The sequence below is a fragment of the Lepisosteus platostomus genome, chromosome 2 (genome assembly GCF_059453375.1).
Source record: "Lepisosteus platostomus isolate fLepPlt1 chromosome 2, fLepPlt1.hap1, whole genome shotgun sequence".
Lineage (NCBI taxonomy): Eukaryota > Metazoa > Chordata > Actinopteri > Semionotiformes > Lepisosteidae > Lepisosteus > Lepisosteus platostomus.
In genome coordinates, this window is record NC_142612.1 from 30,371,601 (window position 1) to 30,394,704 (window position 23,104).

The window sequence follows — 23,104 nt, forward strand, 5'->3', positions numbered from 1 at the left end:
GGGCTTTTTGTACTGTATGTGTGTGTAGGTGGAGGAAGATGGGAGATCATTTCCCTTTTCTACATTTAACTCTTGAAAATCTTTTTTTAAATCTTCTTAGAGTAGTTGAACAAGGGGCTTTACTCGCATTCTGGTAAAAATCAACTCAGAGAAATCAGGACTTCAGTGATCACTGTACTGTACAGTATGTTATCAGTATCTAACAGAACAGTTTGTTCTTTTATTGCAGATTGCCAGAATTATTCAGCATTTTTTATAAAGTGCATATCCAGTCAATCATTTTAAATCTCATTAATCTCCTGTTTACATGAAAGGCATCTATCCAGGTATTCAGAAAGTGATAGAAATGTATTATACGGTAACTGTTTTAACAAGATGATTAAAACACCACACCACACTTGGAAAAAATCTGTGATGTCATATTAACTTTTCGAAGTCGGAAGAATTTAAGACAATGAATGTTTTGTATTTTATATGGGTAGGCAGAATTCATAAGCAAAAATGGTTTCAAAGGACATTTAGGCAAACTTCAGTTTATGTTTAACCCCTTCACAGAGCTTTTACACAGCAGATAGTCTTTCACCACCTTCTCCATCAATTGTAACTAATGAAAATCTGCCACCTTTAATATTATTGGTTTACTTTAACATGAAACACCCCATTGTCCTTACACTTTAGACTTCTACTTATTCATCTTCAATTAAATCTATAGAGCAAGATTAGATACTCTAAAACCAAAAGGCAGAGGAATCAGTAGATGGTATAATAACCCTGTTGTTATCTGAATTCCAATGAACGTTTCTTCCCTATGACTGAAGCGGGACTCAAACAACTCTCTGATAAAAGAGTGAAGTTAACAAGCGTCTGATTATGGTAGGTTTAAGGTGCTCCAGGATTGGCTTTTAAGCATTTCAAGGATTGCTCATCCCTTGGGCTTTTTTCCCCCCTTCTCTCACTTGATGAAGGAGTCACTCTGCAAAGCTATTTTATTGTCAAGGGAAGTGTTTTTGAGCAATTAGACTTGCATGAATCAGACAGATGCACTTTTTTTTTAGAAAAGCAAAACTGAAAGAAAACAGGAGGACTGGTACACAGTGTGTCTAGCACAGGGATCAGCAACTCTGGTTCTTACTTTTTTTTGCATAATTGGCAGAAGCGAACGTGTTTCCAATTGTTCACCATTTGTCTATTAAAAGCCCTTGCAGTTCCAGGAGGACTGGGGTTGTGGACCTCAATTCTAATCCATTTCTGCTGTTTGTATGGTACTGTAGGGCATGGCTTCTGCTCCTGTGGCCGATGCATCTGCAGTGATGGCTGGTTTGGTAAACTGTGCCAGTTTCCTCGGAGCTGCAACATGACGGATAAGGAGAGCAAGAGCCTGTGTGAAACGTCAGATGGGGTCATGTGTAATGGGAAAGGTAAGATCAAACTGAAACAAATTAAAATAAAACTAAAAGGGTGTTCTTAACAAAGTCCATCTTCAAAGGTTCGAAAGGTTATCTGATATGATCAGTCATAATACATTTCTAGATCCTACTTTGATTTCAACTTCATTCATGCCCATGTTTTTATATACAGTATCTAGGGTCTCACTAATGTCATATCAAGCAATGGTAAAAATGCAGGGCTTCTATTTTTTATTTATTATTTCAGATGCTGCTTCCTATGTCTAAAGCTGAATTGAATTTCAGCATTTTGGAAGGATTTTATTATAAGGGCCATCAAGTAGCCTCATATCAATTGAGGAGATCTTAAGAAAATCTAAGAACTATTGCAAACTACTATAAGTGCAAGAGAAGCAAATTATTAATACCAGATTTTTGCTGCTTGCATAAATACAAAATAGTTGAAACTTCTCATTTTGAAGAATATTCAGACAAGCACAAGTCTTATACAGCATGTATAGTACAGCATATACTGTATTACTTGGCTGTTATGCGTGAATAATATTGAATCACAGCAACAAAAATCTACTTTTCCTGCTCTTCTACACTCTAGAATTTTACAGAAAATCCATTTAAATTAAATGAATTCTTCAGCTATATCAGCCTTTAACGTCAGATGGTCTGCTCTTGTTCCTGGATAATTATTATCTTTTTGTTCCTGGTTTAATTCTTGTATTTCTTTATATCAAAAACACAAAATGAGAAGTGACAAGAATATGTTTTTTATGGCTTTGCTGTTTAGTGTAATGTATTTTAAATATATCAATATCAAGGTATCAATGACTGCATGTAATATTTTTCATCTCTCTGAATCAGGAACATGATTATCTTGGCCTCTAAATTATTGCTTTTGAGGAGCTCAGATTGGGGTAAGAACCCGTTTTACGATATGAAGGGCAGAAAAACCATTTTTTCATTTTGTATAAATATAACACTGTCACCATATATATGATAAGCTTCACAAAAGCCTATAGGCATTAAAGTGTATTTAAAGATTTTAAGATGAAGCAGATATTTGTAGTACTTTAGGGAATGTAGGGTATTGCCCTAGTAAAAATAAGGCCCCCAAAGCTGTTTTAATTAACACAGCTTTAATCCATGTATATATCTAAACTAAAAGAAATCAGATTTAGGTGATCTCATATTTTAGAAGGCCTTCCTGTAAAATCTGTTGCAGAATGGATCAGTAACATTAAAATTAAAACAACCTTTGCAGGAAACCACAAAATGAGCTTTTTTGACAAAGTTTCTTAAAATGTTGAGTAACTGGATGGAATCTTGAGCATCTTCATGCTGTACTTGAGGAACAGTGCAGAATCGTTGGATATTTGATAAGGTTCACACTCCTTTTCTGACATTTTAGATGTTTTTAGATTCATTCTATAAAACAGCATAACCAATTTTCTATTACCACTACCTTGTAGCTTTTATTGATTTTGTTGAAAGTTTTATTTTTGAAGCCCAATTGCATGTAATCTTTTGAGAGCCTTCATGTACTGTAGATATTATTCAGACATCTGCACCCCTCTTAAGCTTCTCATGGGATTTCAGTGGCAATATTTTTATTTATAATTAATTTGAATTAATTTCCACAACATGTATGAGCATTTAGATGTCTATGGTAAAAAAGGGGTACTTGTAATTGAAGGCTTGAGACCTGGACATACTGTATACAGTAGAGGTAATGGGATATTATCCAGAGAAAGGTCACATGAACACGAGGAGAACATGCAAACTACATACAGAAAAAGAACACCCAGTCTAGAAGTGATCCCAGGACCCAAGAGCCAGCAGGGTTAGCTCATCAGAAAATGTGATTGCAGTCGTAAACAGCACCGTTATCACAAGCATTGGACCTCCATTGGAAACATTCATTTTCTACACAGATTACTGTTGACATACTGTATCTCATGGTTGTATTACGTTTTGTACAAAGTATAATATACTCTAAACCAAACCCCAAAAAAACATACCATAAGCCAAGACTCTGTGAAACCCATAGTTATTTGATCTGAGACAATCGGTTGATCACGTGCTTTTTTGCAGTGTTAGAATTCTGACTTTTATTTGCATTTATTATTTACTTTCTGATTGCTTGGATGATCCTAGGCAATTCACATTCAAGAACATATTTGCTGATAAGTAAAAAAGAAATGAGAGAGCTCAATGACAGAGTTCTTTGAAGTACTGTGCTGTATAAACTGATTGCAGTACAAGTAGAAAGAAGAACAAATGCAATCTACAGTATAGTAAATGAGTTGAAGGATGTACACTCATGGACCCTGCCTGATATAGAGAAGAGAGTTAAAAAAACAAGTCTTGTAAATTGTCTGTAGTTTGTTATCCATTTGAAGTAGTGCAGGCCTTCTGATTTAAGACGAAAAGATCACAAAATCTCAGTTTTAGGGACGCATTTGAAGGTAGTCAGAGATGATCTTCATATTCACAGAGAACTGGTTTCACGTGGAGACTAGGGAGTAAAATACAGTAAAAAGATCCAGGAATTAGAAGAGTTACTAACAGAGAGCCACCATATGATAAGCAGAGGGGACAAGCAGGGTAAGGGGAGCAAGAGAGCAAACTGGACTGGAGTAATGAAAAGAGAGCAGCAGGCGAGGATAAGAATCTAAACTGGGTGTATACTTGTACAGACCGGCAGTCTGAGGAAAGAGTGAAGCACAGAATTTTCAAAGGAGAAGTAAAGCAGAGAAAATACTTGGTGAGAAAAGTTTTGAAACAATATGGAGTGAGTGGGTGGCGATTGCTGTTGATGAATTTATATTCTTCCCGGGTCTCTTGTTGTTTATGTCTAGTCTGTAATGCTACTGTAACAATCCTGGCAAGTATATTTTCTTTAAAAAGCATTTGAAAGCTGAGGAAATATATTGTGGAACAAGTTAATGCTACAAAATGCAGTGAAACTGACAGGTGAGGCATTGTGCACTTCAGGCTTAAAAATCTTATTTACAGGTCTATGCACTGGGTAGTTATTTGTCCTCAAAATAACTGATTTGTAGAACATCATTGAGTGCAGGTACAGCACAATAACAAATCCATTGCTTTATTGCTTTATATATACTGTATATAAAATAGGATTGCCACTGATGGCTTTCCTTGGGTATATTACATAAACCAAGTAAAATGAAAGCAGTAATACACCTTTCACAACCATTATTTTGAAGTCCCTACCACAGGTAAAAATAGAAAGGTTTGAATGGCATATTTTCCTTCAGGCAGCCTTGAATAAGAGGCAGACATTGGGAAATTCATCTATCTGACTGCCAGCAAACTTCATTTAATACCACTCTAACAGTACATCCAGCTGCTATAAATGTCCTTTTAAAACACAACAATAAATTTTACAAATAAGGCTGCAATTTAGTTTATCATTGTGTAAAATTAAGACATGTTGAGAAAGGGGGTCCATTTAGAGTTTGTTTTGTGTGCGTGGCTGCAGTTCTAAAGGCTTAATACCTCCCCTACAACAAGAAAAACAAAAATCAATGGCAGATGCTTCAAAAGATGGAGGTGTTTAAAATCAGGAGGAAAGGTTACAGGGAGATTTTTGTATGAGCATGTGTGGCCGGTTAGAGCACCTGTTTTGTTTGTGGGTCTATCAAAGCCAATTACATTAGCCTCAATTAGGATTAATTATACAAATCCTGAACTGATTGCTCCCACACTGGAGGCAATCATTACTTTTTCCAAACTGTCTAAAACATAGATGAACAGGGAAGCAATCTCTAATTTCAGTACGCAATCTTAAAAGCAATTCTGGCACCAGCAGGTGTTGCTTCAGTGAAGTTTTTTATGACTTTCCCCTTTTTTATAACCCTTAATATTATATTAGAGTGAGCAACTAGAAGGAAATATGAGGAAAATCTGAAAAACACAGAATCAGCAGTCAAGGCAGCATATTTGTTTTTTCCAAAATATTTTTTTTTAGTAGAAAGCCACCACAGAGTTAGATTTTTGGAAAATATGATATACAGTATTGGTTTCAGTAGCATGAGTTGGTATATTGTTGTAGATTTCATTGGCCTACAAAATCGTATCTTTTTGCGTAAAAGTACAACTCAATGTAAGAAGTCATCTTACAAAAGGTCCACTTATACTGGGTTGTATGACATTGACGTGACATTCTAGCTTTCACAAGTATCATTAATTAAACATTGAAGTCATCTGTTCAAGATTTAACTATGCTTTTGAATGGGTGAGCATGTGTTGACAGCAAAGGAATGAGTAAACGTTAATTCGAGATCACACATGAAGTAGGCCAAAACTTTGTGTTATTTCCACGTTGTTCATTCAGTGTGGAATTACAGTAACTTTTACTTGTTCCTAATTATATTTTTGCTATTCAACTGTTTACCCATGATGCTTTCGATTTTACTGTCAATTTCAACTATATATTGACCATCAAAAGAAACTTTGGTTATGTGTGTTCTTATGCATGTACAATATGTATAAATAAAGTATATTAATGTTGGATATTGTTGTAATGTTATTCAAATTATTTTGATTAACTGATCATTCGTGACTGACTGTGATACATTCTAGTGATTTTTACTGTAGCATAAGCACTAAATCTGTAGGTCCCAAGGCCACAGTGCTCCTAAGAGACAACTACAACTATCGTCTAGCTTTCATTCCAGCCAAGCTCTAATTGATGACTTTGATCTGCTTGCTTGTTTAGACTATTGGTTAACTTGTTTCTGCACTCATTCCTGAGTTTCAAAAACACCCTACTTCAAGGGCAATGTTTCCAACAATTCAAGAACACAGAATTTGAAGTACTGTAGTCTCTCCTCAAATTATTTGTCATTACTGTATGTTTGACTAAACAGCTGTTACTAGGTGATCAGTTGAGGATGAACAGACACAGGAGGGAATAAAAATGTAGCAGGCACTCACACAAAGTCCTTTTTGTGTTTTAGTACATTTCAGGCAACACCCCTGAATGAGGGGACATCTGAAGTTATTTAAACTATGGTCAGGAACTTGGTATGAGCAAATATCAGGATCCTCCAGGACCAGGACTTGAACCATAGACTAAAAAACCTGATTGGTGAGAACGAAAAACACCGAACCATATGCCTCCCCACTCAGAAGAACAATGCCTTTGTGCAAGTGATATGTTGGAGGCCAAATTAAGTCAGTCCACTGTTGTTTGCTGTTTGGAGTCTAACCTAGCAAGCTGTAACAGCAAAACATACTCTGTCAATGCAAGGCCACACCCTGGAACGGTATCACTCACAACACTGATTCTCACAATGATATTTGTCCTTGGGGCCGATTTTCATGCTGCCAGCTCCAGTGCGTGAGGAACGCAAGGTTGCAACAAAGGATTGATGGCAACATGACACAACACTACATTGATTAACTTCTGATTGATTAGTTCTGGAATCTCTAGGTTGCCCTTGTTGCAAACACATCCATAACAACTTCCAACAAGAAAATGGACATCTTTATGTTGCTCTTTTAATGGCAGCTTTCTTGGGAAATAAGAATGGGACTGTTCTGCTGTGGAAACCACACTTCCCAGTCATGAGGACTTTTCAACATCTGAGGGATGAGCGGAAGTATAGCTTATATTGCTTGAATCCCAGGCCACATGAACTACTAGACTGTGACATTCACACTAGCTCCCCTGTTGATCTACCCTGATGATAACAAACGTTAATCAGCATAGTGAATCTACCTGTGTCACATCTGTTCAATAAAATGTCATTTTTTTCTGATAATAACCTTGCAAATGTGTTGAAGAAGCAAGTGATAAATTTCATTTGATGCTCAGCATATATCAAAAACGTAACCTTTGTATAAAATGTCACATTCTTAACATTTTACGATTTCAGGTTCCTGTCACTGTGGGAAATGTATCTGTTCTCCCAGGGAATGGTACATATCAGGAGAATTCTGCGAATGTGATGACCGAGAGTGTGACAAACAAGATGGGCTGATCTGCACAGGTAATGAACAAAGTGAAGTGTACAATCACCTATCGACACCTTTACAAGTTGTTATAATCTGGATCACAATCCGCTTCAAATCTATTGACACTGCAAGAAAAAATACAAGGTGTTATGAGCACAGAAAAATATTAACAGGACTTTTACAGAACAGAGACAGCAAAATTTTCCTGTTTTGGTTTAATTGAGATCTATTTAGTGGATAGATTTTTTAATGTGTGTGAAGCAAAATGTAATTTTCTCTAATCATGACATTCCCATTTTTCAAACAAGGCTGTAGAAACCTTTTTGCCTACTGCTCTATACGTCAGTGAATTACAATATGTTTATCACATCATTGTTCAATTTACACAGTATGATTCACAGAATGATGAGTTTTATATCTTTTGTCATTTAGCAGTTTGCATGTCAAACACGCACACCATTTTACATTTTATTTTAAGGTACATGACCAAAAATATAGTCAAATAGGAGATACTGTACCAAAACTAAGTTTCCTCAGACATATTAACTAAATACATATTGTTCTTAACCACAACTGCATGTGTAACCATTCTGACTTTGATCTCCAGTTCCCTTATTTACTTTATTATATCACATAACTGTTTATTACATCACACTGTGCAGGAATGTTTATTTGGAGGTGGTGCCAAAGGCAAAAACAGTATGAACCTTTCAGAAAAGATTAAATTAACTCTTTCACGTCCTTTAACTAAAGACTTGCCATTAAAGGTCAAGGCAAAACAAACATTATAAATAAGAATAAGCTCCTTGAGCGCTTAATGTGATCACAAACATTATTTTTATATCATTATTATAAATCATTTGCTGAATATGTCTGGTAAATAATAATGAAAGACTCTAAAACATTTAAAAGAGTTACATAACTGCGATATTTCATAATGAAAAAACAACGGGATAAAAACAAGAATTATTGAATGTCACTAATTAGCATATTTATAAATACAGTTGTATGCTACATCATTTTAATGCGTCTCATTAAAATCAAGTAATGTTTGTTAGGGAATACAAGCTACTTATCAGAAAAATAAATGTCTCACCGGGGAAAAAAGTAAAACTTTCCTTCTCTGAAGAAGAGTGATACACTGTTTATATATGCTGATTTATATTAGTACAAGCAAGCACCAAAATCAACATTTTTGCATTCAGGAATTTCATGGATTCTCTGAAGCAAGCTATTCTCATTATATGTTCAATTGATGAGTGATGTGGAAAATTAAATGTATTAGCAATGGCTTTAGATTAATTTAATGCAGCATAGTTTCTAATTAAAAACATTGAGTAGCAAAACTATGGCAGGTTTATTGTTATGACCCCAAGTGTCTGGGGGTAAAGGGGTGTAACATTTGGGATAGTTTTGGGATGCAGGTGGGTTCTGGTGAGGGACCTGGGAAGCGTGGTAACAAGGGTTGGTGAAAAAGTGATTATTTTAAGGTGAATAAGTGACTGGTTTGTAAAAGGACACAATAACACACAGGGAGAGGAAACTAGAGCAGTTCCAAAGAAAAGAAAATAAATAAAATGGAGCTGGCTAAGAAAGTGAGGGGAGCTGACCTAACTACAAAGAAAACCCGAAATACTCAGTCTTCGGCGTCTTCAAACGCCCTAGCTAACCTCCACTGACTACTCAAAACCATACAAGACAAATGGCACTCACCCATACTAAACTAGTGTTACTAATACAAAAATCAACTACGTGTGTAGAATGTACCCAACAACCTAAACTAACCCTATACACAAAAGTTCACACAAATACACAAGTGAACTATGAATACCAAAGGGAAAACGAGAGTGGACACAAGTAACAGGGTACAAAAGAACACAGAGGTTGATAAAATATGTCTGGGCAAGGTAATGGCTAAAAAAAGGATAAACACACAACAAACAAATGAAAGTACAAAGAGACTAACACAAACCAACAAAAACAACAAAACTGAAGCTATACAAAAACGCACACGAACAAAGCCAAAGCAAAAGCTAAAAGCGAAACAAAACTGAAGCTAAGCCAAGCGGAACCAAAGTCAAACGAAAGGCCCCTTCATTCAGAAAACCTCCAACTAATATACTAAATAAGCTGCACTCTGATTGGCCGAGAAGCTGACTGATGATGACGTCACACAGAAACAATAATGTAATGATGGACCAATGGGGAGGGAGAACAATCAAGGTCAGGAAGTGTGGAACATAGCAACAAAACACACATGGACCACACACTGGGACGTAACATTTATAAGAACTACATACTGTAACTCCTGGTTTGTTTCAGACACCTTATTTTTAATGACTAATTTTAAAGGCTTCTCAGCCCACTTTTGCTACATTGTAATTCATTCAAAATACAGTACATTTTATTATCTTACAGCTCATAATTTTTTCAATAAAATGATGCACAGACAGAAAATAGTACCGATAAACATAATTATGCTAACAGATTATTCCTAAAGAGAATCTCTCTCTGTCCTGTGTCTTTATGCCATCATTATGTGCTGGAGATCTTTACTTAACCTTTTACAAAACATTTTTTTATCCTCCATGACACATCTGAAATCCAGGCTGTTGTCTAAATTAGTCCGCTGTTTCTATTCAAATTATAGTTGACTCACAGCATAACTTTATATTTATATTTATAGCACTAGATGTACTTTCCTTTTTATTTCTACCCTTTCAATATAAAATATTGAACCAGCTTAGAAGCACATATTTTTTTCAATTATTATAAAAGTGTTTGGATAAATAAGGTAACAAGATGTCTTATGGTAATCTTGTATTTGTGCATAGAATAAATAGGAGCAATCGTACACAACTGTTTCCATGCCTGTTTGGCCTGTTGTTTTTTCTGTGTACCATGCTTGTGAGTTTGTATGTACAGAAGTAAAGTGTGCACATGCACACAGATCTACCTGAAGCAGCGCAAAGATACTGAGATAGTGAAAGCAGAGTCCTTGCATGCTCTAGAAATGCTGTCTCACACCACAGCTACAGTATTGGAGAGATTGGCCATTACTGCCTCTTCAGAAATAATAGTAGTAAGAATATTAGCACCACTATTAAAAAACGTGGAGCCGTTCGTGAACTGCTACTAATTTCCAAGCACAATTATTGAAAGATCGGGTTAGGGATTTTTTTTCTGCACAACTACTGTACAACTACTGTACAGTGACAACTACTGTACAGTATACAGTACAAACCTGACTAGCCACTCCTACTGTAGATCACAGCAGTTTGTGCATCAGCATAGCTAACAACTTCAAGGACTTCTTCTAGTATGGCATTTATTTTGACAATCCCAGGTCTACAAGGTGTACAAGGGAAACCATGAAAAGTTTGATGAGGTCTGGGAAAGAGAAGAACATTTTGAATTTGTGCCGGTAGCATAATGATAGAAGGGGGACTTTTAAAACAATTTGTTGGCTTGTTGTTGCCATCTCAGCATCCAGTCCAGAGCGTACCCTGCCTTGCACCTGTTGCTTGCTGGGATAGGTTCCAGCTTCACCGTGATCCTGAATTGGATGGCAGTTAGAAATAGTATAATATTCTGAATTACATGAAAAATACTTAACTTCAGTGTTCTGGATGATTTAATAAACTACTCCAATTTGGCTGTCATGTTTAGCAGTGGCCCAGATTCTCAGTGAAATATTTTGTTTTTCATAATGCACTACAACAAAATATTTTAAAAAAGCATCTCCAGAAAAGGACTTTTAGATGTATTAAGATATACTGACTGCTTCGCATTTTTAAATTATAAATAACACAACTTTTTCCTCATTAAATTTGCTCTTAAATTTGTTCCATTAAATTAGTGAGTCTGACATTTATTCACTGTAACAGCAGGTCAACATGTGGGGCTGAACCAATTACAGTGCCTGTACTGCTGCCTGGATCCTGAAATGTAACCCAGCAGGGCCAAGAACAGTGGGACGATGACAGACTGAACAAAATAACAGCTTGTAATCTGGGAACGAGGGGGGGAAAGATGACAATTACTAACATCTCCAAGAGTCTGTGGGAGTGGAAATAATATCTTCTGGCTGATTTCAAAGGAAAATAACAGTTTCTTTACACTTAGAACTATGTCAGTTTTGTTAATTTGGAGGCTTTTAAACTGCTTATCTTAATTTGGGGCTACCCATTTTCTGTTAAATCAATGGAGTCTTCTTAATAGGGTATTTTATATTTATATTTTATATTTTGGGTATATACTGTATAGAGCTACACAGGCAATTTTGCTTTTAATTTACACCGTGCGTTCAATGTCATATCAATTAATTTGTCAAGATTTATATGATCTTTAGTGCAGTCACATATAAAATATGAAGGACAGGGGCTCAGGATCATGGATGGGCACATGTTCCCAATGATCCACTAGAGCATTTCTTTACATTGGTCCTAGAATCAAAAGACTAATTCATAACCTCAACTTTAAACCTGTGTTAAAGTGAAGTGATTAATCACTGTAAGGAATTACTAGAGTAAGATGTAATGAACTTAAAATACTCTAAATCTGAAATATTTAGTTCAGTTGCTCAGAATTCATATTTGCTGTGTTAAAATTAAAGTAATAGGAATAACTGATTTAGCATTGACAGTTTTATAGCAGACATCACCAAGTTTACCCCTATTATGTTGCATAACTTACTACAGTATAGATCACTTTATTAGCCCTATACAATTTCTTGCATTAGGAATTTGTCTTTTCGCATATAGACAAGCTATCCTCCCTCATACAGTATGATAATTAAAGTAATAATGCATTGGCTTTAAGGTAAGTAAAATAAATTTATCTAATAAAACAAACAACAGTATTCAAAAAACTAATTGTCATATCCAGGCCGAGACTTACTCGTGGCCTGCTGTTGCCCCAGGCAACAAAAACATTCCCACAAGCTCGCAACATCCCACTCAAACTGGATCAGGGCAACCTTTCAATTAAGCCAGCATTTTTCAATCAGGCACCTGATCTAGTTCACAATCAACGTATTTACATATCTTATTTAATCACCTCAAACTGCTGTACCGTTACTCCATTATTAGAGCCTCAACCTCTGTGCGAGCACTTGCTTCTCTTTGTTCGCTTCACTTTGTTAGAAAAGTTTCTTCTTTTAATTCAATGTTTCTTCACCTTATTTTTGTTTTTCCCTTTTTTGAATCATTTTTACAGCGTCAGTTCGCCAGCTTCTCCCCTTTTATTTTTTCAGCTGGGAGCCTCGCTTATTTTTCTAAGAGAGTTCCACACAGACTGTATTTTTCACTGCCTGCATCAGATCTACCTTGTTTTTCCTGACCAAGCCATTCACCGCTTTTCTTTTAACATCTTTAACAGCACACTGGAACCTGCGTTTGGGCCTCAACCAACCATCACGCTACAGCATAACAGTGATCAGCTAAAATAAACATGAATCCCTCCACTGCATCCAGTGGATGCCTGCACTTTCCCTCTCTGCCTTCCCAGATCAGTGATTAGCACGGCCTACTATAATGAAAAGGACAATAAAACTGTTGGTGAGCCTGTAAAGTTCTCTCCAGCCTGTCATTCCCCACATCGCTAACACAGAACATGAAGTGTTCATTACAATACAAAACAAGACCACGTTGAGATGCAAATCCTGGGTAGTGGGTATTTGGCCAGGGGGCAGTGAGAGGCTCATTTACTAGCTAGATGTGTCTCACAATCACATGAAAGAAAATGATTTGTGTAGCACCATTGTTTAGGAGAGGACTATGTATCAACAAATCAAAAACAAATGGAAACAAAAAAGCAAAATATCTTTGAGGTAACATAGTGTCTTACCATCTGGCGTGCAAAAATAAAAGTCTGGTACACAGTCCTTGGTACCAAAAAGAAATGATAGCCCTAAAAGACACAATCAAAACAGCATTATTTCAGCACATGGTGTACAGTAGTTACAATAATGTTGGTAATTAATAAAGTCTGAAGAAGGCTCACACCTGAAGAAGGCTCCAGGGCCAAAACGTTGTGTTTTCTTTCTTCTCTTTTCAGCATGGAATAAACCTATTACTTGTTCCTTTACAGCCTACGCATGCTGACGCAGCTACCCACCTGAATTAATAAATTCTGCGTTGCTGAAATCCACGTGCCTCATGCAGTTACGGTATATCATAGCGAACTGTAGAAGAGCATAACCAAAAAGATGAATAGGATTGTCATTGTAGGAAAGCACAAGAAGCCACACAACAAAAAATAACCCCGCCCTGAGATTTGTCTTGTTTGGTGTTCCCACCCTAGCTTCTTGAGGATGGAGTATGGATTAGATGTGCAAACACAAGTCACCAGAAGCATCCACAATTTGTTTAGGCAGGTTACCTTATTAACAAGATGTCATGTCATTTGCTGTGGAATGTATTCATCCTATGTTTCACAAAAACATAAACACTGCACTTGAATTCCTGTTTGCAGCCATATCCACAAACTCTGTAGTACGCATAATTTATTAATTTTATTTAAATTTTGGTGTATTGCCTCCTATGACTACATGGGGTATCATCAACCACTAGAGAATAAAATTAATTTGGAAATGAATTAGCCTTTAGGCATGTCCATTGCATGACATCAAGCTACTATAAGGATTGACAACAAACCTAGACCTATAACCTGGGGGGATTAGACTTCTTATCCAAGTAATGTGTCAAGGTAAGGTTATTAGGGTCAGGGAACATCCGGAGTGCTTTGCGAATTGGAATAGCCCTTTCCGGGACTGGCTTGATTAATAATGCATTTATTCTTAAGAGCTCTATGGCAAATATGGTTTAAATCTTATTTCTGGAAGCAGTCTTTTTTTAAATTTGCTAACGAATTCACAGTTTCTATATTATAATCATAAAAATAAGAATATAATCTTAATATAATGATAATATTAAAAATATCCTCTGCAATTAAAATCAGCCATTGTGTTAACAAATGTAATTTAAATTAGAATTATGAGATCTGATTGAATTGAAGAGAAACGCATGGATGGAACAGATTGAGAAGCTATATAAAGTTGTGGTTTCTACAAAAAATGGGAATTTACATACAGCAATATACAAATCATAATCTTAAAAAAACAGTATGCTGGCCTGTACAGGCCTGTATGCTAAATATACTCTGTGAATGTTGACCAACACATGCACAGACCTACTCTTTTCTTTTCCATTGTCAAGCAGTGTCTGAAATTACACTTCACAGTGGTTTTGAATAAGACTTATACATTTAATTTGTGTACATAATTTTTAAATGTGTTTTATTTTCTATTTTCTTAGCATCATTTATTAGCAGTTGAAATACAGCCATTATAAAGCTCTTATAATGTTTAGAAATTCATGACTCTACCCTTTGAGCCAGAATATCAATGGAATTTAAAGCATACTTTATAGTCTGGGTTAGTGCAGAGGATAGGTATGTTTTTCATTAAGACTGAAATTGTGACATTCTCAATACCTGATTCAAAGTACCGAGAATAGCCCTGTGGCAAAGAACATTTTGAGAAAATATCTACTATTTTCATTTTAGAATTTTTTTCAGCTCTGGTTTATTGATATTATTTATCTTCACAGGAAACAGGGTCAAATTTTAGAAGAAGCTTCACTTTAACATTGCAGACATGAAGCTACTGTAAATGAAAATCTAAATTTGCCCTACATTATATTAAATGGTAATTATGTTTTTAATTTAGGTTAATTTTAAGGTTACTGCTTAGTTCAACTCTTGGACATATGGCTCTGTTCTTAGTCTAGAATGGCAAATAATTTAGTTTTTTTTAAATATATAATATGTGGTATATTATACAAAGATTTTGTATGCAGGTACTATTTATCCATGTATGTTAACAGTTGTCATTTTTCTTCCTCTACAGTTTACTGTAGTTCAGTTGCTTGGTTCTAATGACAAAATGTACTGTAACGCAACGGGGGCTCAGGCGGGCGCCCTTGCCGCATCTGGTCGGCCCCATCCCGACTGGAGGCTCGAACCCGGGACTTCCGCGTCTCTCTGCAGCGACCTAGCCCCGTGAGCTAAAGAGAGATCTCTCCACAGCCCAGTAGCTGTGGTCCTGCTATCACAGGGAAGGGCGGTGACGTCACCCGCTCTGGTACGCCGGCTCTTACACAGTGCCTGTCGGCCGTAAGCGTTACACTCTCCCCCGCTTAAATCGCCGTCCCCGGCGAAGGGCTATCCCGCCCCGCTTCTGACACCAATGTAACGCAACGGGGGCTCAGGCGGGCGCCCTTGCCGCATCTGGTCGGCCCCATCCCGACTGGAGGCTCGAACCCGGGACTTCCGCGTCTCTCTGCAGCGACCTAGCCCCGTGAGCTAAAGAGAGATCTCTCCACAGCCCAGTAGCTGTGGTCCTGCTATCACAGGGAAGGGCGGTGACGTCACCCGCTCTGGTACGCCGGCTCTTACACAGTGCCTGTCGGCCGTAAGCGTTACAGTACCAACTAATATAAAGGATAGTATGCTTAATACTTTGGTTTTAGCTTGCCTGGCTGAGGAAATGATGTGCTAGTGAGAAATCACACCCAAAGAATTCTCCCAAAGAATCCCTAAAACACAGAAACAGATTTTGAATACTAAACTAAGCAAGGTGAGTTGGCTGCAACATGTGTGCTGCCAGGAACAAATGAAACAAATGATTGATGCAGACTTAAGCTTGTTTGATTGAGTAGATTCAGATATGCAGCAAGTAAGAGACGTGCATGGTTCTGGCTTGAGCTTGTTTGTATGAGTAGATTCAGATATGCTGCGTTCCAGATGAACATTGATGTTGAATGAAGTGAATGTGCAACTCATATGCTAAAAAGCAAGTCAGTCATCAGGTGACAGCACTATCAGTGAGTGCCACGAGCAGCACATACTATCTTGAGTTATGAACTCAAGTGGTGGGCCGTGGAAGATGCTGCAGCAACCCAGCAGAATAGCTTCTGTATGTGGAAGCAGGAAGAGATCTACCTCTTTGCTAAAAGGAACAGATGAGAAAATTGTTTTGCTGGTGGCATACTTGGTCAGAATCCAAGCATGGAGTTACAGATGCCCAAAAAGACCTAGCTGTGAAGGGACAGAGCATGCTGAGGGAATTGGAAGTGGACGATTGAATACTGGCTGGTGGTGCTTAGATAGCCCCGACCAGACAGTACAGAGAAAAGGGAGCCTGGTATTGGATCTGATATATGAGGTGCTCGATCATTGAAAAAATAAAGAGCCTCCAGGTAGTCGGGTCCAGTGCATGGCTCCCTGGGAAGGGAAAAAAAAGGAAGAAGAAATGTGGAGAGCCACCCAGGTCTGGTATTGTGCATAGTTCCAGGGTGCAATGAAAGACAGAGAGGTCCAGCAAGAAGGCCGGGCAAGACACTCATGCCGGGGTGGTCTACGTTAATGCCAGACTGTACAGAGCATGAGCCCTTCGGGGTGTCTCCTCCCGAGACCAGGCCAGCATGCGCTATTGAGGCTTCAGAAGCGTGCTAAAGACTGAGCCGATATTATCACCTGCTGAGACTGGGTCTGAAGCGGGGTTCCGGTCTCCATTCCTCTCGTGGCAGCCTAAGATCACCATTCACAGATGTAGACAGAGGTCCAGTCAGAGCCCGGGGAATGGAATGGAAGAAGGAGGGTTCCACTGGGAGGCTGGAAAGTAGCCATGGATGGAAGGAAGAGACATCAGTAAGAGGGTGAAGCAGGGAAAAGGAAAAAGGGGAGAGTCAGCAGCTGGGGTAAAGGCAGTCTCATGGAGCCCTGGGATCCCGGATGAGTAATGTTGCTCAGGACTAGCACCAGGTACAGAAGAGACAGCAGGAGAGAGTCTTGTGTTCCAGACTGGTTAAGATTGCGTCAAGAGAACTAGTTGAAGTGAAGGCTGCATTGATGGCAGGGCAGGGACAGTTTGAGACAAGCCCTGGGATCATGGACGAGTAAAGCTGCTCAGGCATGAAGCTGACTTAACGGGAAGAGTGAGACAGCAGAAGTGAGAGTCCAGGGTTCCAAGTAGGAGTAGACTTGAAATGAAGACTGCTTCAGCAGCGGCGCGGGGACAGTCTGAGACAAGCCCTGGGATCCCATATGAGTGAAGCTACTCAGGGATGAAGCCAAATTAATGGCGAGAGTGAGACAGCAGGAGAGAGGTCTGGGATTACAAGCGGTAAGACTGCTCTGTGGAAAGCCTGCTGAAGAAACAGCATGGGGTATCAGGTCAAAGGGTGAGGAAGTATGGAATCTTGGCATTAGTTTCAGCGAATGATTAATGATGAAGCACCGATTAATAATGAAGCACCGTAACAGAGACGCTTCTGAATTATAGAGATAAAGACATGATTGAATAATTGGAATCTTGATTAGTGATGACTAATTACTAGTGATGATTTATCATTAGTAATTAATAATTGCAATCGTGATTAGAAATGAAGGAGGATGGACCAAAAGGAAATCTTGGAGCCCTCATAAAAATACTCCCAGTTTCTCCAGGCAACTGCAAGTCAGGTGACCCCAAAGGATTGTATGTATAACAGATGTATTCTGAACTGAGCCCACAAAATAAGTACCAGATTACGAGATATGTATGCATCTGGAAGATGTGGATGGGGGAAGAGTAGAGGGCTGGCACCAAACCAGTTGGACACCAACCAAGGGGAATATATATGAAAGGGAACTGGGGAAAAGACAGAGACAAAACAACATATACAATATAGACTATAACCTTTGGAAGGAAGAGTGGAGCAGAGGGGAATAGGAAGAGATAGAAAGGATGAGAAAAGGAGAGACAACACTAATACAGCTGTTTGGAGTTCCTAGACAACATTATGAGAACTGAAAGAAAAGCTTTGATATGGCAGTAACACAGCCACGTGTTTTCACTGGTGAGTTGGAGTTGTAAAGTCAAGAAAACAACTCCAGTCTTTGCTTTTGAGAGATGAATGCAATGAAGGCAAAATCCCCGCAGCACAAAATGGGAAACACATCCATCTGCAATGAAGTGAAAGTGAGTGCTAGAAAAGATGCACACAGCGCCATGAGCAGCCAAGGGCCTTTATGTGTAAAGGAGAGAAAATGCAAGAATAGAATCGGAATTTCCAGTAGGTAATCATCTCATCCTTAACCACTACAAATTTCATATCATACTCATTTCATGAGTATGTGCACACTGTAGGGACAAGGCCTACTATTTAACTCAAAATTAAGTGATGTTAAGTATTTCTAACAATCTTTGTGTGCCTAGACCAAATATCCTGTTGCCCGTCACAGTAATTTAGCCAAAGAGGCTCCTCTCTGTGGTCTCAGTCACAGGATGACCTAGTGGTCTTTAGTGTGCAAGTGAGGGAGATGAGCTCTTGTATAAGAATCTTTCCTAGGAAAGTCTAGATCCATAGTCAATACTCCCTTAAGATGGATGTTCACTGCTGGTGCCTTCATGTCTAGCAGAGGAACATACGCACATCTGGAAATAATTCTAAAAGCCACAGACCGTGGTCAATCATCCAACATGGTTGTCCAACCAATCAGGGACCTGCAAGGTGCAGTTACCCACTCTACCAGGTAACTTCATGACCAATCACCAACCGTATCTTCCCCAGTTAAAAAGCAGTGCATCACCTCTAACTGCACCCCCTCTCTCCTCTGAACCAACTTGGCTGATTGACAACAGAACCACGTGCCTAGAGGGTGAGCCTGTACGTTAAGACAGATATCTGCCCAAGGTCTACCCTACATCAGAACCTTGCAACCAGCTAGCTACCACCATGCTTCCGCTTGATCACATTATGGATTAACTTTCGGCAACAAGAAACCGAGTTTCTCTTCTTTCTTGTGTGACTTGCCCCAACTGAGCAGTCACCACCCTGTGCACAGAATGTGTCCCAGTTCAGCTCAATGTTAATTTGGTCAACCCATCCGAGAGAATCGACTGTCAGCGTAAGGCTACAGCAGCATCTCTCTTTGTCCCCAGTACCTCAAGCTGCCTAAGGACTGGAGTGGCAAAGCCAAAGCTGTACCCCAAAGGCCTACTAAGAAAAAAGACTGAAAGCTTAATTGGCTTCTACGAAAATTGACCCTGGTGTGAATCTGGACATTTCTGTGTTTGTGTCTTTGTGTTCCCTGTGATATACTGTTTTCCCATCTAGGGTGTACAGTACCTTGCCTTTTGCCTGTTGCTTGCTGGGATAGGTTCTGGCTCCCTCACAACCTTGAATTGGATGAAGTGGTTAGAAGATGGATGAATGTTTGTATTAATAAATTGATTAAAATCACCCTCCAAAATGCAAATTTAGGGAAAATGATTGAATCATATTTAATCATTTGGGAATCTTGACAGGTTAATATTATGTAGTTCAAGTACGTAGCTGCTTTAGCGTGCGTAGGAACTTTCATACTGAAAAGAGAGGAATGAAACAACGTTGGTGCTCACACTGGCGAAATGTTGTTTTTCTGTTCTTCTCCTTTCAACATGGAATAAACCTTTACTTGTTCCTTTGCAGGCTAATATTATATTGACTTGACAGGTATATACTGCATGAGCCTTTTAATTCTAACCCAAAAGTGACCCATACTAGCCAAGATGTTGCTCTGTAACAAACCAGATACATCTCTTACAACAGTTATGCTTCACTTTATTTTATAGTGGGGCTATCAAAGAAGTTTCTAATTAAGGTTCTATATGTTTCATAGAGCTAATATCTTTTTGTTTAAAATTAATGGGCAAGAACAAAATCTACTTAAAAAGTATTCAGAAGACAATACTTCTGCTTTGAAAAATAATGTATTTTAATGTGAAGGATGCTTCAGATACCTTATGCATATGAATCTTAATGGCAAGGTTCAACATCAATATTCCAAGCAACATGTAGCATCACAAAATTATTGAATACGCACAGTTATTTATTCCTTTGAAGTAGGTTTTTACATAAATATTTTAAAATGTAATATGGTCATTGCCTGATTATATCCAGTTTTTACTGCCTGCCACAATGTATAACCCAGTTTCAGACCTTCTAGATAATACTAGATTAGATAAGCATGCCAAATTCCACTTCCCAGCTCATACAAAATCCAAAGATACATCCAGACTGGAAACCAATACATTGTGAAATATAAAAAAAGATGTTGCCATGATAAAGACAGCTTACAATATGTTGATAAACCACTGACAGGGTGCTTCACTGAGAATCCTGCTGATCCCTATAAATTTGTTCCTTGGACATTCCATATCACAATTACTGTAAATCTTCTCTTGCTTTGGCCCTGAAATAAAATATGATGCAAATTCCAGATTAAATAACAACATTTTATTCACTATCTTTGATAGTGTGCTAATTATCCCAAAACAATAGTTAATAGTTTTACTGTAGAACAGCAACCTTTGGAAACAAACAGGACTGTGACAGATACAATTACCCAAATTTTGGGTAAGAGTAAGCTGAGGTGAATTCCATGCTGAAAAGAAAGGATAAAGCATTTTGGCTGTAGCACTTTCATCAGGTGTGTGGGGGAATGGGGGGGTAGGAGTCTGGGGGTAAGGAGTAAAAAAGAAAATGGGAGGGTGGCAGAAAAGGTCTAAAGAGATTGGTATGTGGAGACAATTTCCAGAAAAAGTGTGGAACAAAATCTGAAAATCTGAAAAGGAGAGAGATGGCAAGAAATTAGTTGATCAGTGAGAATTGGGGGAATATTTCTGAGTCTCTCTGTTCCTTCAAAGGAAGCAGACAGACAGGTCAGCTTAATCATGGTTGGGAGAGGTAAAAGTTGGAATGATCAACTGTCGGTCAGTCTTCTTCCTCTTTTGGCAAAGTAAATGGCTGGGCACTTTCTGCATGAATTGCAATACACAAGATTGCTGTACAAACCAGATGCCCTCTGGGTGAATTTAAAATGTCTACAGAAAAGTCATGTACACTGCACTGTTAGTGTTTAGCTGGATAGGTACAGATAACAGCAGGTTTTGGTGGAACAAATGGTGCCTCGTGTGGATAATGGTTGTGGGCAGTTAAGGCAGTTCCTTTTATTAGTATTTTAATAAATCATTTAATATTTATCTTTTATCATTATTATAAATAATAGACATTTAAGGTGATCTGCAAGGAGTAAAAGAAACAACATAACCTTTTCAATATTGTTAATAGTTATCTAATGGACAGACATTTTGGCAACATAAATGGTATATTCCATGCATAAATGAGTGACAGTTTTTGAAGACATTTAATTTTAGGTTTAAATATAGTGATAGGTGGCTTTGCGGGAAAGCCACCTGTTAATTAGAGAAACCTGTAGAGTAAGACACAGCTGGTCTGATTAATTAGCACTTGGAGAAAGTGAAATTCCACATGAGTGAAGGAAACTATCAAGATAGGCTCTGCATGGAATTAGTCACTCCTCTGGGCTAATTGGGAAGCTTACAAGAACAGTTGGTAGGAAAAGGTTTTTTAGTCTATGTCAGGGCTCCAGCTTGTTAGGAGTTTTAGAAGTGATCTTTAGCAACATATTGTACTGGCTTTCAGGTTTGTGAGACTGAGTGAGCTAGGGATGCTTAGGAAAATATAGTTTAAAATACAGTTTAAATTTTACTTGAGGCGTCACAGGTGCTAGACAGGTGGGCTGCACAGTAGCTAGTTTTCTAGGCTCAAAGGGGGTTCAAGTGCACTGTTGAGAAACAGGGCTGGCCTGCTGATCCAGGGATGACTGGAGGCAATGGTCCCGGACCTGGATGAGTCTGGGCATCGTGTGGCAAGGAGCTGTTTACCTTCACTCCACAACAAAACGTGAGAGGTCTAGATGGCAAAATCTGAGTCCCAAGTACCCCCTGGGCCTTAGTGTCAGCAGACAGATGGGCGATCTGTCAGAATGTGGGAGAGAGAAAGCAGTAAACCATTACCTACTGTATCGGGGTCACAGGTGTTGATTACAGAGTGGCATTGCTGGCCAGACAGGATCAGCTGGGAGCTAGTGATGAGAAGAGACTACTTGTTAGTGAAGATTTGGGTCTTGGTGAACAGTTGAGTTGAAAGAATAAGAGTGAGGCAAACATCAAGACATGGTGACACAGAGGTTATCTGACTGAATACCCTAGTGCCAGGTTGTGTTAAAGTGAATAGTGACAAATGAAGTGAAGTCAAATAACTGGGGGACAGTTAAATGGGATGAATACTCTAGTATTCTGTGATTACTGAAGACACAAAATGAAGAATGAATGAGAAGATCTAGTAAATGTGCAGTGCTTAGTGACTAATGAAGACAAAGTTAATAAAAGTGTAACTTGTAAGTAGAATCAAGAGAAGAGCAACTGGGAAGGAAGAGGTGTCTTCACAGAGAGGGAAACACCATGAAAGAACTGGGATTCTAGAGGGGTCTGAAAGAAGACACCAAGGTGACATGCTGGAAGTGATAGATCTAGGGTGGTATTTGTGTTGGCAGTTGTTTTTTGTCAACTGTGCACTTCATATGACATTTTGTTTTTATATCAGAAGTCATTTAGGTCATGTCATGACTACAATCAGTTGTGTACATTGTTAGTGGAAAAAGCCAATGCTTTGGATTATCTTGTCTCTTATTCTTTAATGGAGTCCCAGGACAGAAATAGGTGATGTTCAGATAAGCAGTATTCTGAGCTTTTGAATGAATGACATGGTATCTTAGTGATGCAGGACAATCAAAAGCCTCCAACACTGCACAGTATAATGCTATACTTCCTT

The 23,104-nt window shown here is 38.3% G+C and overlaps 1 protein-coding gene across 2 annotated transcripts in view; it reads left to right on the forward strand.

The window, feature by feature from the left end:
* Positions 1–23,104, forward strand: part of itgbl1 (integrin, beta-like 1) — a 110,190-nt gene that overhangs the window by 86,252 nt on the left and 834 nt on the right. The window contains exons 9-11 of one of the 2 annotated variants that reach the window (XM_088604691.1): positions 1,272–1,418; positions 7,304–7,417; positions 22,679–22,783. In XM_088604691.1, coding sequence (XP_088460817.1) covers positions 1,272–1,418; positions 7,304–7,417; positions 22,679–22,755 — 338 coding nt within the window. In that variant the 3' untranslated portion in view covers positions 22,756–22,783. Of the gene's footprint in view, positions 1–1,271; positions 1,419–7,303; positions 7,418–22,678; positions 22,784–23,104 lie in introns of those variants that run through there. The other variant, XM_088604683.1, reaches the window with a different exon arrangement.